At 43.8% G+C, this 15203-nt stretch overlaps 1 protein-coding gene across 2 annotated transcripts in view; it reads right to left on the bottom strand.

Moving 5' to 3' along the window:
• Positions 1–15203, bottom strand: part of LOC117424538 (gamma-aminobutyric acid receptor-associated protein-like) — a 62061-nt gene that overhangs the window by 13940 nt on the left and 32918 nt on the right. For both annotated transcript variants that reach the window (XM_058992542.1, XM_034040963.3), the window contains 2 exons: positions 11993–12098; positions 11417–11495 (listed from right to left, as the gene is read on the bottom strand). In XM_058992542.1, coding sequence (XP_058848525.1) covers positions 11417–11495; positions 11993–12082 — 169 coding nt within the window. In that variant the 5' untranslated portion in view covers positions 12083–12098. The remainder of the gene's footprint in view (positions 1–11416; positions 11496–11992; positions 12099–15203) is intronic.

Here is a 15203-nt window from a genome sequence, read left to right as displayed (position 1 = left end):
CACAGACAGAGACGGTGGTGATGCTGAGCTGAGTGCAATGGCTGCACTCAGCGTTTATTAACAAAATAAAAAGGTTTACCAAACAGAACACAAAACAGGACACGGCACTACACGCCAAAATAAACAGACAGACAAAACGAACTACACAGACAAACACGGTGAGCTTCTTTTACTATTATTACTTTTAAATACCCTCCGTCTCCTAACCCGTTCTCCACTCACCGAACACCAACCCCCAGTGAGTGAAAACATGCAGCTTTTATGCAGTTGTACCGAGATTCGATTGCTAGTCAATCATTCAATTGGAATCTCGGTACAACTGCACGTGAATTAATTAAAGTGCAATTCCCCGTGCTCACATATTACTTTTTACTTGCACGTGATGTGATGTGCCATCCCCGTGCCTAAATACAAATATACAATTTACACACACGTGAAACACAGACCGCTTATATCCCGTGTACCAATGCCTATACACCAACATTTACACACAACACGTAACATAACATACACAGGGGGGGCACTTTGCCACATATACCCCCCCTTGTGCAACGCACACATGGCCTCAATGGCCACCTCCCCCCTCAGTCCCAAAGTCCCGGAAGAGGGGGAAGCAAGTTGTTTCTGGGGGTGGCCATGGTGGAATGTCTGGCACCCCCCAATTGTTCGTGGCTGGCAGCTCCCTCTTCCAGGGCTTCAGCCACACTATCTGCTGCCGCGAAAGTGCAGCTGGGGGAGCTGGTCTCCTGACCTCCCCCTCTTTCTTTATGGCCGGCAGCTCCCCTTCATGGAGCTCCGGCCACAGTGTAGCGACCCGAGGCAAAGCAGAGGCCCCGGCGACCCCAGGCGAAGCAGGACCCTCGATGACCTCAGGCGACGGCAGCAGCAGCGGACCCTCGGGAGGTGGAGGCAGAGGCAGCTCCTGCTCCTCTCCCTCGGGTGGTGGTGGTGGTGGTGGAGGCAGAGGCAGCTCCTGCTCCTCTCCCTCGGGTGGTGGAAGCAGAGGCAGCTCCTGCTCCTCTCCCTCGGGTGGTGGTGGTGGAGGCAGAGGCAGCTCCTGCTCCTCTCCCTCGGGTGGTGGTGGAGGCAGAGGCAGCTCCTGCTCCTCTCCCTCGGGTGGTGGTGGAGGCAGAGGCAGCTCCTGCTCCTCTCCCTCGGGTGGTGGTGGAGGCAGAGGCAGCTCCTGCTCCTCTCCCTCGGGTGGTGGTGGTGGAGGCAGAGGCAGCTCCTGCTCCTCTCCCTCAGGTGGTGGAGGCAGAGGCAGCTCCTGCTCCTCTCCCTCAGGTGGTGGAGGCAGAGGCAGCTCCTGCTCCTCTCCCTCGGGTGGTGGAGGCAGAGGCAGCTCCTGCTCCTCTCCCTCGGGTGGTGGAGGCAGAGGCAGCTCCTGCTCCTCTCCCTCGGGTGGTGGTGGAGGCAGAGGCAGCTCCTGCTCCTCTCCCTCGGGTGGTGGTGGAGGCAGAGGCAGCTCCTGCTCCTCTCCCTCGGGTGGTGGTGGAGGCGCTGCCGGCTCCTCCGACAGCGGGGGTAGGGCTGGTGGCGCTGCCGGCTCCTCCGACAGCGGGGGTAGAGCTGGTGGCGGGCGTCTCCGCTGGGCTCCCTTCAGCAGCAAAAACAGCGGCTGCTGTGGAGCCTGAGCTTCACGCCCTCGTCCCTCCCAAAAAAAAATAGGGGTTTGGGCCTTCAGCTCCTCCCCTCCGGACACAGGACGCACCGACTCCTCCCTCTCGGGCCGTGGACGCACCGACTCCTCCCTCTCGGGCCGTGGACGCACCGACTCCTCCCTCTCGGGCCGTGGACGCACCGACTCCTCCCTTTTGGGACGTGGACGCACCGACTCCTCCCTCTTGGGACGTGGACGCACCGACTCCTCCCTCTTGGGACGTGGACGCACCGACTCCTCCCTCTTGGGCTGTGGACGTTCGGGCTCCTCCCACTCGGGCTGTGGACATTCGGGCTCCTCCCACTTAGGCGCAGGACGTTCGGGCTCCTCCCACTCAGGCGCAGGACGTTCGGGCTCCTCCCACTCAGGCGCAGGACGTTCGGGCTCCTCCCACTCAGGCGCAGGACGTTCGGGCTCCTCCCACTCAGGCGCAGGACGTTCGGGCTCCTCCTCCCCTGGCTCCTGCTCTGGGCAGTCCTCGTCCTCATGCCCATATGCAATGCACATGGTGCACCACCTTGGCTCCCTCTGCTTCCTCCTCATTTTTCCCCCTCTCTGCCTCCTTCTGCTCACCTTCCTCCTTTGGGCTGGTTCCTCCTCCTCTTCCTGGAAGGGGCAGACAGCCACCGTGTGCCCATACACCCCGCAGGCAAGGCACCAACCTTGGTCCTCCAACCTGCCGAGGAGATCCTCCAGCTCACTGCAGCCGTCTCTCCAGTTCCAGCCTTCCATTTTTTTTTTTTTTTTTTTTTTTATTTACTTTTCCACAAAAAAAAAAACTGCGGTTCCCGCTCTGGCCTGAGCCCTGGAGGCGCTGTTATCCCACTTCTGACACCACGTGTGACAAAGATGGCTGCAGGGAGGAACTCAGACCAGAGAGAGAAACACACAGACAGAGACGGTGGTGATGCTGAGCTGAGTGCAATGGCTGCACTCAGCGTTTATTAACAAAATAAAAAGGTTTACCAAACAGAACACAAAACAGGACACGGCACTACACGCCAAAATAAACAGACAGACAAAACGAACTACACAGACAAACACGGTGAGCTTCTTTTACTATTATTACTTTTAAATACCCTCCGTCTCCTAACCCGTTCTCCACTCACCGAACACCAACCCCCAGTGAGTGAAAACATGCAGCTTTTATGCAGTTGTACCGAGATTCGATTGCTAGTCAATCATTCAATTGGAATCTCGGTACAACTGCACGTGAATTAATTAAAGTGCAATTCCCCGTGCTCACATATTACTTTTTACTTGCACGTGATGTGATGTGCCATCCCCGTGCCTAAATACAAATATACAATTTACACACACGTGAAACACAGACCGCTTATATCCCGTGTACCAATGCCTATACACCAACATTTACACACAACACGTAACATAACATACACAGGGGGGGCACTTTGCCACAGTCCCCTACTAACTCACCCTCCTTCTCTCCCCTCTCAGACTCTGACCTCCCTGCTCCAGGGCCACAAACCCACCACATGTGTCCTGGACCCCCTCCCCACTCCTCTTTCAAGCTGCTGCTCCTGCTCTACTTCCTTTCATCTCCTCCCTTCTCAACACCTCTCTCCTTTCTGGTCTCTTTCCCTCTGCCTTCAAACAAGCCTCTATCACTCCCCTCCTCAAAAAACCTACCCTCGACCCCACCTCCCACCAGAGTTACCGTCCTGTCTCCCTCCTACCCTTCCTCTCCAAAACCTTCAAGCAAGCAGTACACCGCCAGATCTCTGCTTTCCTGTCCAACGACTCTCTGCTCGACCCTCTCCAATCTGGCTTCCGTTCTGCTCACTCCACTGAAACTGCCCTCCTGTCTGTCACTAATTCACTAAACTCTGCCCAAGCTGCCTCTCTCTCCTCTGTCCTAATTCTCCTCAACCTCTCTGCTGCCTTTGACACAGTCGATCACTCTATTCTACTATCCTCTCTTGCTGACCTGGGAATCTCTGGCACTGTCCTACCTCTCCAACAGCACTTACCAGGTAACCTGGCGTGGAGCAACCTCCACACCTCACCCTCTCTCAACAGGAGTCCCCCAAGGGTCAGTCTTGGGTCCTCTCCTGTTCTCTCTCTACACCCGCTCTGATCTCTCTATCTCCATTCCTCTGGAATCTACCACACTCTCTCCTCCTCAGCTAAGAACCTCAGAGTCACCCTGGACCCCTGCCTCTCGTATTCCCAGCACATCTCCACTCTGGCATGCACTTGCCAATTCTTCCTGAGCAACATACGAAGAATCCGACCCTTCCTCACCAACTACGCCACCCAGCTCCTGGTCCAGGCCCTGGTACTCTAGAATACTGCAACTCCCTCCTGGCTGGCCCCCCAAGTCCCCCACCCATCCGTTCCAGCTCATCCAGAACTCCGCTGCTCGCCTGGTGTTCTCTCTGCCACGCTTCTCCAATGCAACTACACTGGCTCCCGATCACTGCTCGCATCCAGTTCAAGACTCTTGTACACGCCTACAGATGCCTTGACCAGACTGCACCCAGCTACCTCCAGACCCTCATCTCTCCCTACATCCCCACTCGACCTCTCCGCTCCTCCTGCACTAGAAGACTGACAGTACCTCCTCTACGCTCCCCTGCCTCCAGAGCCTGCTCCTTCTCCACCCTCGCCCCGCAGTGGTGGAATGACCTTCCTACAGATGTCAGGACTGCCCAGTCCCTGACCACATTCCGGCGCCTCCTCAAGATTCACCTCTTCAGCCAGCACCTGTAGAACTCCTCTTTTACCTGTGGACACTTTATCACTCTTCCTTAATGTGCTTTACTTGCACTTATCTGTTCCCTATTTTACTGCATTTAACCCTTTGCGGTCCAATGTCGGACCCTGTCCGACATCATCAAAAAAATGCAAAAAACGGGTTTCTAGTCGTTTTTTCGATGGAAAAAGCCGAGATAACCATTCAATGGCCAAGTGGGAGCGATAGGAGCCGAGACAAGCCGAAAAAAAAAAAAAAAAAAAAACGGCGTATCTCATGAATAGTCATACTTGCCCCTGGCATCAGATAGGGGCGGCCATAAGGAAACAAGCTGGCTGTTACTGAATCAGCACACAGAGAATATCACAGACATTTGCAGAGCTTTTTTGAGATGTTATAGTAATAAAATAATGACTTGGATCGCATTATTAAGGAGTTTGGTGATAAAACGAGTGATCAGGAGATGATTGATCGGTATGTACGCCTATTATTATTATTATTATTATTATTTATTTCTTAGCATATGTGAAAGCTATAGTGATAGAAAGGGTGGGGCAGGGCTGGAGATGCATAGTGAGTGCTTTGTTGATATGCAGGGCCTTTTAAATCCATTTGACTGTGGAGAAAAATACTTTTAAACAGCGCGTCTAAAATTAATTGCGCGTGTGAAAATAAATTGGATCTGACGCGTCTGACACGCACTTAATAAATGGACTGCAAAGGGTTAATCCTGTACTTTACAAAGTACTGTACTGTAATCTGCCACAAGTGTTATTCAATCTGCAGTATTTTGAATTTAATCGTATCCTGATGTAACTATCACTGACACTGTTATCTGCTCCGATATTGAATCTTATTTTGTCATATACTTGTACTTACTAGAACTGAAATCATTGTATTTTATCTTGCTCTTAATTGTATTAATACTTGTACTGTGATTCTTGAAATGTATTTTTTGTTTACGACTGTAAGTCGCCCTGAGTACGGGCATCTGCTAAGAAATAAATAATAATAATAATAATAATAATAATAATAATAATAATAATAATAATAATAATACTTAAACTAAAGCATCAGTTTTGTAAACAGCAGAATATTTTTTTCTTTTTTTTACTTTTTGTTTAAAAAAAAAGTGTTTGCCTGTACATATTCAAATTTTTTTTTAACTGCTTAAAAAAAGAATGCTGTTGAGCGTAAATTGCTTTGTGAAATAAATAGATGGCATTGTTCAATGGGGGATAGTATTCAGCAGGCTTACAGTTGTGCCACAAACAGTGAAGTTCAAATGACTAGTACAGGAAAAAAAAAAATCGTACACTTTGTTTTGATGGAATTGTTGTTTGGGTGATTTGACACAACATTTTTTTTTATTATTTTTATTTTTTTTAAGTATAAACTGTTCCTCAAAAGTAACCATGTATGTTTCATACAGATGGGAAAAGATGATAAAACATCACTAGTAGACCTACTGTTGTGTTAAGAACTACTAATGGTGGAGATACTGTAATTGTATAACAAAAAAAATAAAACATTTGAATTTATTGCAAACATAGAAGGTTGTGCCCAAGCCACTTGCCGCAGTGCCTCTCAAATTTTAAAAAAATGATGTCAAAAGTTGCCAATATGCAGGCCCGTCATTGTCGTTGATGTCCGTCAACTCCAGCACATCTGGGGCCGTATTACAGAACAATTTCCTAACTTGCTTTCTTATCTTATCTTTCATGGTTTGGATAGGATTTTTCCTAACTTTACAGAAGCATTTCCTAAGTCAGCAGTGCCTACAATTTCCTAAGTGTCTCCCCCTATCCTAACATTAGTTAGGAAATCCTATCTAGAGACAATATTATCCATAAACGACTGATCGAGTCTGAATAGAGCAGGTTACAGCTCGAGCTTCAGGTAACTGTCACCAAAATATACATGTTTTTAATTATGGCGTATAAACTCGATTTAGTTGTGGCAAAGAAACACAGGACTCTAAATTTTACTCGGGAAGAGAATAAGGATTTGATAAAATCGCAGAAAAAGCTACAATAAAATCTAGTTGACAACAATATATAAATACCGCTATTAAAAATAAAAAAAAATGAAGCCATACTTATTCAATTTCAGTCATGAACACAATTTTATTTTAATTAGGAATGCCAACACACAACAAAGTAAAGTAAAGCTAAAAATAATAACAATATTGTGATATGTTCGTGCCTCCGGTGTGAAAGTGTGTACAGTAATATAATTTTGTACATTAAAGAGTCCAAACTTGTATTTTTCGAGTTACATTACATATATGAGCCGCTGGTTATAGTTCAATGGAGCGTCTCACTGTGTAATACAATAACACGACAGAATCAACACAGAATACTTCATATCTTATTACTCAGTGAAGTTTCAACTATCAATAATAATAATCACTGACATTAACTTGTGAGTGCGACAGACTCCATAACACGAACCGTTACCGTAGCCCAAATATACAAATGGATCATTATGGTTCACTACAGAATATGCTGTATATAATAAGACCTAAATGCCCAGAAATATTTGTGCAATACAAAATATAAAATCTAAAGCACAACAACAATAATAAATGTGCATCATTTTTTTGTTTTGTTTTTTGCATGTTTTGTTCAGATCTTGCAAACTAACCAACAGATAGGACAGGAAAATAAGTTAGGAGAGCATTTTCTGCATATTTTGTAATACAGACCAATAAGCCTGACTTTTATTATATGTAAACTTATGGAAGCTATAATAAGATCCAAAATGGAAAATTACCTATATGGTAACAATATCCTGGGAGACAGTCAGCATGGTTTTAGGAAAGGGAGATCGTGTCTAACTAACCTACTTGACTTTTTTGAGGATGCAACGTTGAAAATGGATAATTGCAAAGCATACAACGTGGTTTATTTAGATTTCCAGAAAGCTTTTGACAAAGTCCCGCATAAAAGATTAATTCTCAAACTGAACGCAGTAGGGATTCATGCATGCACATGGATTAGGGAGTGGTTAACAGGTAGAAAACAGAAAGTACTGATTAGAGGAGAAACCTCAAAATGGAGAAACCTCAAAATGGAGTGAGGTAACCAGTGGTGTACCACAGGGATCAGTATTAGGTCCTCTGCTATTTCTAATCTACATTAATGATTTAGATTCTGGGATAGTAAGCAAACTTGTTAAATTTGAGGATGTAACTAAAATAGGAGGAGTGGCAAACACTGTTGCAGCAGCAAAGGTCATTCAAAATGATCTTGACAGCATTCAGAACTGGGCAGACACATGGCAAATTAAATTTAACAGAGAAAAGTGTAAAGCACTGCATGCAGGTAATAAAAATGTGCATTATAAATATCATATGGGAGATAATGAAATTGAAGAAGGGAATGATGAAAAAGACCTAGGAGTTTATGTTGACTCAGAAATGTCTTCATCTAGACAATGTGGGGAAGCTATAAAAAAGGCCAACAAGATGCTCGGATATATTGTGAGAAGTGTTGAATTTAAATCAAGGGAAGTAATGTTAAAACTCTACAATGCATTAGTAAGACCTCACCTACAATATTGTGTTCAGTTCTGGTCACCTCGCTACAAAAAGGATATTGCTGCTCTAGAAAGAGTGCAAAGAAGAGCAACCAGAATTATCCCGGGTTTAAAAGGCATGTCGTATGCAGACAGGCTAAAAGAATTGAATCTATTCAGTCTTGAACAAAGAAGACTATGCGGCGATCTGATTCAAACATTCAAAATCCTAAAAGGATTTTGACCTGAAAAAAGAAACAAGGACCAGGGGTCACAAATGGAGATTAGATAAAGGGGCATTCAGAACAGAAAATAGGAGGCACTTTTTTACACAGAGAATTGTGAGGGTCTGGAACCAACTCCCCAGTAATGTTGTTGAAGCTGACACCCTGGGATCCTTCAAGAAGCTGCTTGATGAGATTCTGGGATCAATAAGCTACTAACAACCAAACGAGCAAGATGGGCTGAATGGCCTCCTCTCGTTTGTAAACTTTCTTATGTTCTTATGTTCTTCTTAATATAACTGGGCTACTATTGATGTGCAATAATTACTATTTATGTGCAAACTATAATGAGTTTATCAAGTGTGCAATATGATGTTTTTGATTCAGCCGGATATAATGTTTGTTGGGCCAGATGGTTAACTATTGAGTGCTATAATATAACTTTGGATGTAATTTATTATGAAATAATTTGTTCTGTATTTGAGCCAACTCTTCAAAAGGTCTGTTACCTGCAGAGTACAATAACTGCTCAATTTGTACTGTCTCTCTGGGTTCTGTTCCAGCTTCTTCTCTCCTCTGTCCTGTTTATAATTCCTCGGCATAGGATTGGAGTGGTGTTACTCATAAAACGTGCACATGTTATGTCCTAGTAGCGGTTTGGTCACAATTAAATATGGTGAATTGTGTATTTGCCAGGCACCCCTGATAGCTAATCGTTACACTATTATCACTTTCTATTGCTTTAAAAAAAATGCACATTAAATGATAGTGGCATTAAAATATACAAAAACCAATACATGCTGTAGACTTTATTTTATATTGCAAAATGAAGAATAGGGCACCACACGCTCACACACGCACACACACACTCAAACTCAAACAAAGAGCCTCTTATATGCATTATTTTCAAAGTCTATATGACTGCATACTATTTAGAATTTTGTGTGCAGAAATACAATTTACATAGTCTACTAACCAATAATTCCAATATGTGGGCCAAAATTGACACAGTTAGCACAGTTGTGATGATAACGCTTCATTTATAATAACCAATGCGCTTAAATTTCACGATAACTGCTTGGAAGCTGTAAAGTTGCTCGCAACTCTAGTTTATTTTTATTTTTTTTCGACAAAAGGGTATTCCTTTACCTTCAGTCTAAGGCGGTTCACAATCAACACAGATAATGCGCTTTCTGCACAGGGCACAGCTGTCTGAAGTTTTATTTTTATTGCACTTGCCAACCTGGCATTGGCGTCTCTTGCGGCTCTCAGCGGGGTTGCCAGTTTCAGCTGTGGGTACACGCTTGGCAGTCTCCCTCTGTTTCAAATGCTTCTTGCGAAGTTGCTGTGCTAACGGTAAAATATATTCTCTCCTTGGTAAATTCTTCTCCGTGCATTCTTTGTAAAGTACCCAGGAGTTGATGGCTGTTAGGTCCAATACATTGTAAAACACCTGAACAGACCACCGCCAGGAACCAGCTTTCACGGAATACTTCCGTGCCATCTGATCCAAAACATCAACTCCATATTTTGTTGCGTTGTAAAACTCCACGGTCTCTGGTATTTATTTTCACTAGTCCAAATGCTAATTGACTGACCAAAGCAGCGCAGCTGGCAAGCAGACGCCAGCGTTCAAAGGCTGATTGAAAACAATAGACTGTCAGTCATTCACTCAGGCAGAGAGTAGAGACTAATCTGATTACAGCTAAACACATTGCGAACTGGTGAATAAAAATAATAAAGTAGAATACCGTTATGTATAATCACAATACAATTCTTTTCTGTGTGGCTGTTAATGTGACTGCTTCCGGGGCTTTTAGGTATAATGTAATATATATCCTTTATTTCTGCACTAGCGCGTTTCATGCTTTGTGAGACTATTTAATACATACTGTGACAGGGTGTTACGTCACGTGCGTGGATAGCCGCTGTTTACAAAGTACAGAGAGACAACTGGGGGTGGAGTTGAAACGTTGGCACAGGCGCGCAGGACTTATTAATACAGAAACGAAAGTAAAGGTGGTCTTGTGACGTTACCAGCCATGGTAACGCACAGAGGACACATACAGCAAGCTGTACAAAAGGCAAAATAAAACACAGTACAAAAACTACAAATAAAAGGTGCCCCAGAGGGCGAGCGTTAGCCTTAAAACGAGGCGTCCCGCTCCAGGAACCGGATACACTACGTAACCCTCGCTATACATCACATAGGACCACTATCCCCTAACTAACCTACTCATGAGCCGGTATTCATACAACGACTCCTGCTGCTTCATACAGCCTTGGCTGGTCATTGCCTTACCAAGCACCGCTTGCAGTCTCAGGGTGGCGTAGTGGTCATTCCTGCCGAGCGGACCCTCTCCTCCCGAGTATACGCCGCTCCCCTCTGGCATGGCGTTGCAGTTGCCCCGAGTCATCTCCCGCGGATGTTTTTGAACTGACGGACACTCGGTCAAGACCCGCCCACCTGCTAATTGAGGTCCAGCACAGCCAATCACTTGCTGCCCTTCCCCTCAAGCAAGCCTAGCAGGCAGCAAGTCTCAATCAAGCGCCCGTCTGTAAACAATAAATGTAATTAAACAAATCAACTCCAAAACGACACACAATAAACCCATTTCCCCATACAAATTATACCAACACTAAACACATACATACAGAAAGGTACACAAACTCACAGCCCCAAATGTGTTACACGACTGGAGAAAATTACATTTTAAAACCAAAATCTGCCAAAATGACACAGGGCTTCTAGTGTTAATAATAAAATAATCTCTTCTTCTTCTCCTCCTCCTCTTCTGTTGAGGTTTCAAGGGAGTCTTCCCAAAACACAGACATATTTATTTTGCCAATTGGACAGTTGTTTTTCACTTGAAATAGTTGCTTGTTTTTTTTTCCACAGGAAAGGAAATTGACACTTGGGTATATACGTGTTGGTGTGGTACTGTCTACCGCGCATCAAAATAGAAGCGACGCGCTGGTGTGTTCTGGGCCTTAGCCTCTTATGCATTTCGCACTTGCAAAAAATGGAATTTGGCAGCCATTTAACATGTAATGGACATAAGATCCAAAGTATCGTGATAGTATTGAATATCATGATACTGTGCATGGTATCGTATCGACACTCCATAAATGAAATATTGCAGCATTCCAATACATTGCACTGTAAAGCAATAATGCACAGAGCTCACTGGCACTGCCAGGGTGCTGCAGTGGGAATAGGGTCCTTTCCTTTGTTGTTCCCCTGCTATTAAACCTACTCATGGAAGAGTTTATAAGGATCAATAGGGAACGTGTTACCTGTTAAATCGGAAGGCACCAAGTACTTCTTTTTATCCAGTTCTGCAACACGAGATTTAGGTGCCTTTTCCACTATGACCTAAAGAGACAAAAAGACACAAGGCATTTGTACCTGACCAGTGTATCAGCTGAGAATTAGTTTTAGTGTTAAGTGGCCTCTCTGTACCGCCCTGTACATAGGTAAATGCCTGTGTGACCACATTCAAAATATATATAAGACTATAACACACCATTTACACAGTGAGAAGCGCACACTAGCCTGCACCCAGCCCTGGATTTCAGAACCCAACTACAGTACAAAAATATTTTTTAAAGAGGAGTCAGGTGTTTCATCAATCAGGCGCCTGTTAAATAAATCAGCCAGAACTGGGTGCAGGGCTAGACTGAGTTTCTAACAGTGCTGTAATTAACATATAATTGTGCTGTACTGAGCGCACCAGCAATACAGAGTACTGAGAGCATCGATAGTGTATTCCACTGCGTACAACAGAGTCAGGCTGCAGGCCAGGAAAGGGCTGCTCCAATAGAACAGAGGTGTTTATTAGATCCTGTATCTGATGGCACACAAACACTCACTGGGATTTTGTCCGGGTACTTGGCTCGTATTTTCTCCCCCTCTGCTCTCCGCACCTCGAAAGGCAGGCTGCGCTTGTACTGCCAGTTCATTATGGACTTGAGAAAGCTGTGTGAGAGACAGAGGGTGTGGGAGATGAGGCGGGGGATGGAAAGTGGGATAGGAAGGGTATCTTCTCAATTTGTGGCTACACAGGTTGATTCACAGGAAAAAAAAAACACATTATGCTAGAGGCAGTGCGATAAGAATGAATGCATGGTGTGGATATTTATTTCTGTAGTATTCATTTTTTTAATTTTTTTTATCATTCTAATTATAACCGCCTATAATAAGCAGTCATTACAGAAGCATGCCTATTCTGTTCTTATCTTATCTTATCTATTCTGTTCCATTGTATTGGGCTCACAGAGTGACACAGATGCTGTGACCAGCAGGTTTCAAGGGGGAGGAAGCTTGTCTCTACAGCTGAAAAACTGCCTTGCCTAAGTGGAAGGTAAACAATCTGACAAGGGACAAGGTCAGATTTCTTTCTGATAAGGTAACCGAATTCTATATTTGCACTGGCTGGCGAAACGTTTAATTTGGCTCTATTGTTTTTAAATGTCATTCATTCATTTAATATGTACCCATAACAGTCAAACAAACATATATTATTTTTCAGACTCCCAAAATGTCGGAAAGCAAAACAACAATATCACACCTGTCCCGCCTCCTCAGATTGACTTGATCAATCGTAGAGCAGAGATCTAGATTGACAACAGAAGGGACAACTCTGATCAAGGGTCGGGCGTGCCTATTTGAAATCAATACGTGTGTAAAGCAATCGCTGCCAGTGCTGTCAACGGACAGGCGGGATTAATAGGGGCTTGCCTTTCACGCACCTCTTGGCTCCTAACAGCCAATCAGAAAGGAAAATATACTGTGACTTCGGCTCTACCCAATCGGAGAAAGAAAATGTCTTACTGGGGCCGAGTTTTAGTAGGAAGGCGGAATTACTGGGGTTCAGTCGATAAGGTTGTTTTTATACTTGTGGAGGTTCTCTGCTTCAAGAAAATGTACAGGAGACAAAAAATTGTAACACCTGCCATAACGCCATCAATAGGGTGTAGGTGCCACAGTAGTCTGACCTGGCAGCATGTGCACAAAGGGTTAAATTATTTAAAAAATCAGTGTTTCGGACAAAAGCCCGTCTTCAGCGTACCGAATCATTAAACCTTTTGACGTGTAGGCTACAAATACAGACGTGCTTAAATTTGTTGGTACCCCTCCACAAAAAACGAAGAATGCACAATTTTCTCTGAAATAACTTGAAACTGACAAAAGTAATTGGCATCCACCATTGTTTATTCCATATTTAATAGAAATCAGACTTTGCTTTTGATTTTTTATTCAACATAATATTGTAAATAAGAAAACAAATGAAAATGGCATGGACAAAAATGATGGGACCGCTAACCTAATATTTTGTTGCACAACCTTTAGAGGCAATCACTGCAATCAAACGTTTTCTGTAGCTCTCAATGAGACTTCTGCACCTGTTAACAGGTAGTTTGGCCCACTCTTCCTGAGCAAACTGCTCCAGCTGTCTCAGGTTTGATGGGTGCCTTCTCCAGACTGCAAGTTTCAGCTCTTTCCATAGATGTTCGATAGGATTCAGATAAGGACTCATAGAAGACCACTTCAGAATAGTCCAATGTTTTGTTCTTATCCATTCTTGGGTGCTTTTAGCTGTGTGTTTTTGGTCATTATCCTGTTGGAGGACCCATGACCGGCGACTGAGACAGAGCTTTCTGACACTGGGCAGTATGTTTCGCTCCAGAATGCCTTGATAGTCTTGAGATTTCATTGTGCCCTGCACAGATTCAAGGCACCCTGTGTCAGGTGCAGCAAATTAGCCCCAAAACATTACCGAGCCTCCTCCATGTTTCACTGTAGGTATGGTGTTCTTTTCTTTGAAAGCTTCATTTTTTCGTCTGTGAACATAGAGCTGATGTGACTTGCCAGAAAGCTCCAGTTTTGACTCCTCTGTCCAAAGGACATTCTCCCAGAAGGATTGTGGCTTGTCAATATGCATTTTAGCAAATTCCAGTCTGGCTTTTTTATGTTTTTCTTTCAAAAGTGGAGTCCTCCTGGGTCTTCTTCCATGGAGCCCACTTTCGCTCAAAAAGCGACGGATGGTGCGATCAGAAACTGACGTACCTTCACCTTGGAGTTCAGCTTGTATCTCTTTGGCAGTTATCCTTGGTTCTTTTTCTACCATTCGCACTATCCTTCTGTTCAATCAGGGGTCGATTTTCCTCTTGCGGCCGCGCCCAGGGAGGCTGGCTACAGTTCCATGGACCTTAAACTTCTTAATAATATTTGCAACTGTTGTCACAGGAACATCAAGTTGCTTGGAGATGGTCTTGTAGCCTTTACCTTTACCATGCTTGTCTATTATTTTCTTTCTGATCTCCTCAGACAACTCTCTCCTTTGCTTTCTCTGGTCCATGTTCAGTGTGGTGCACACAATGATACCAAACAGCACAGTGACTACTTTTCTCCATTTAAATAGGCTCAATGACTGATTACAAGATTGGAGACATGTGTGATACTAATTAAAGAAACTAATTAGTTTGAAATATCACTATAATCCAATTATTTATTATCTTTTCTAAGGGGTACCAACAAATGTGTCCAGGCCATTTTAGAATATCTTTGTAGAATAAGCAATAATTCATCTCTTTTCACAGCTTCTTTGCTTTATTCTATGACATACCAAAGGCATGCAAGTATACATGATAAAATAGCTTTTAATTTCATCACTTTTCAGGAGGAATGAAGCATTATTTCAATGAGCTGTAAGGGTACCAACAAATTTGAGCACGTCTGTAAAACAAACTTTTCATTGTATTTCATTTTTGTAAACTGCAGTCGTATCTCCTTTAAGACAAAGCTATATATATATATATATATATATATATATATATATATATATATATATATATATATATATATATATATATATATCGACAAATATACGAATATTCGAACGAATATTTTTTACATGTATTCAGACACGAAAATCAGATGTTCGTATTCGCTACAAATGACAAAAATACCTTGCACTTATTTACCTTCTCACCAGAATTTGCGCAACAGTTTTCAAAAAATGGCAAATGAAAAACAGCTCAGTGTGTGATACAGTATGTGAGATATAGTGCGTGGCTAAGT

This window comes from Acipenser ruthenus, chromosome 19, assembly GCF_902713425.1.
Source record: "Acipenser ruthenus chromosome 19, fAciRut3.2 maternal haplotype, whole genome shotgun sequence".
Taxonomy (NCBI): Eukaryota; Metazoa; Chordata; class Actinopteri; order Acipenseriformes; family Acipenseridae; genus Acipenser; species Acipenser ruthenus.
The sequence above is the reverse complement of the archived record's forward strand: the minus strand, read 5'-3'. Positions and strand labels throughout refer to the sequence as shown.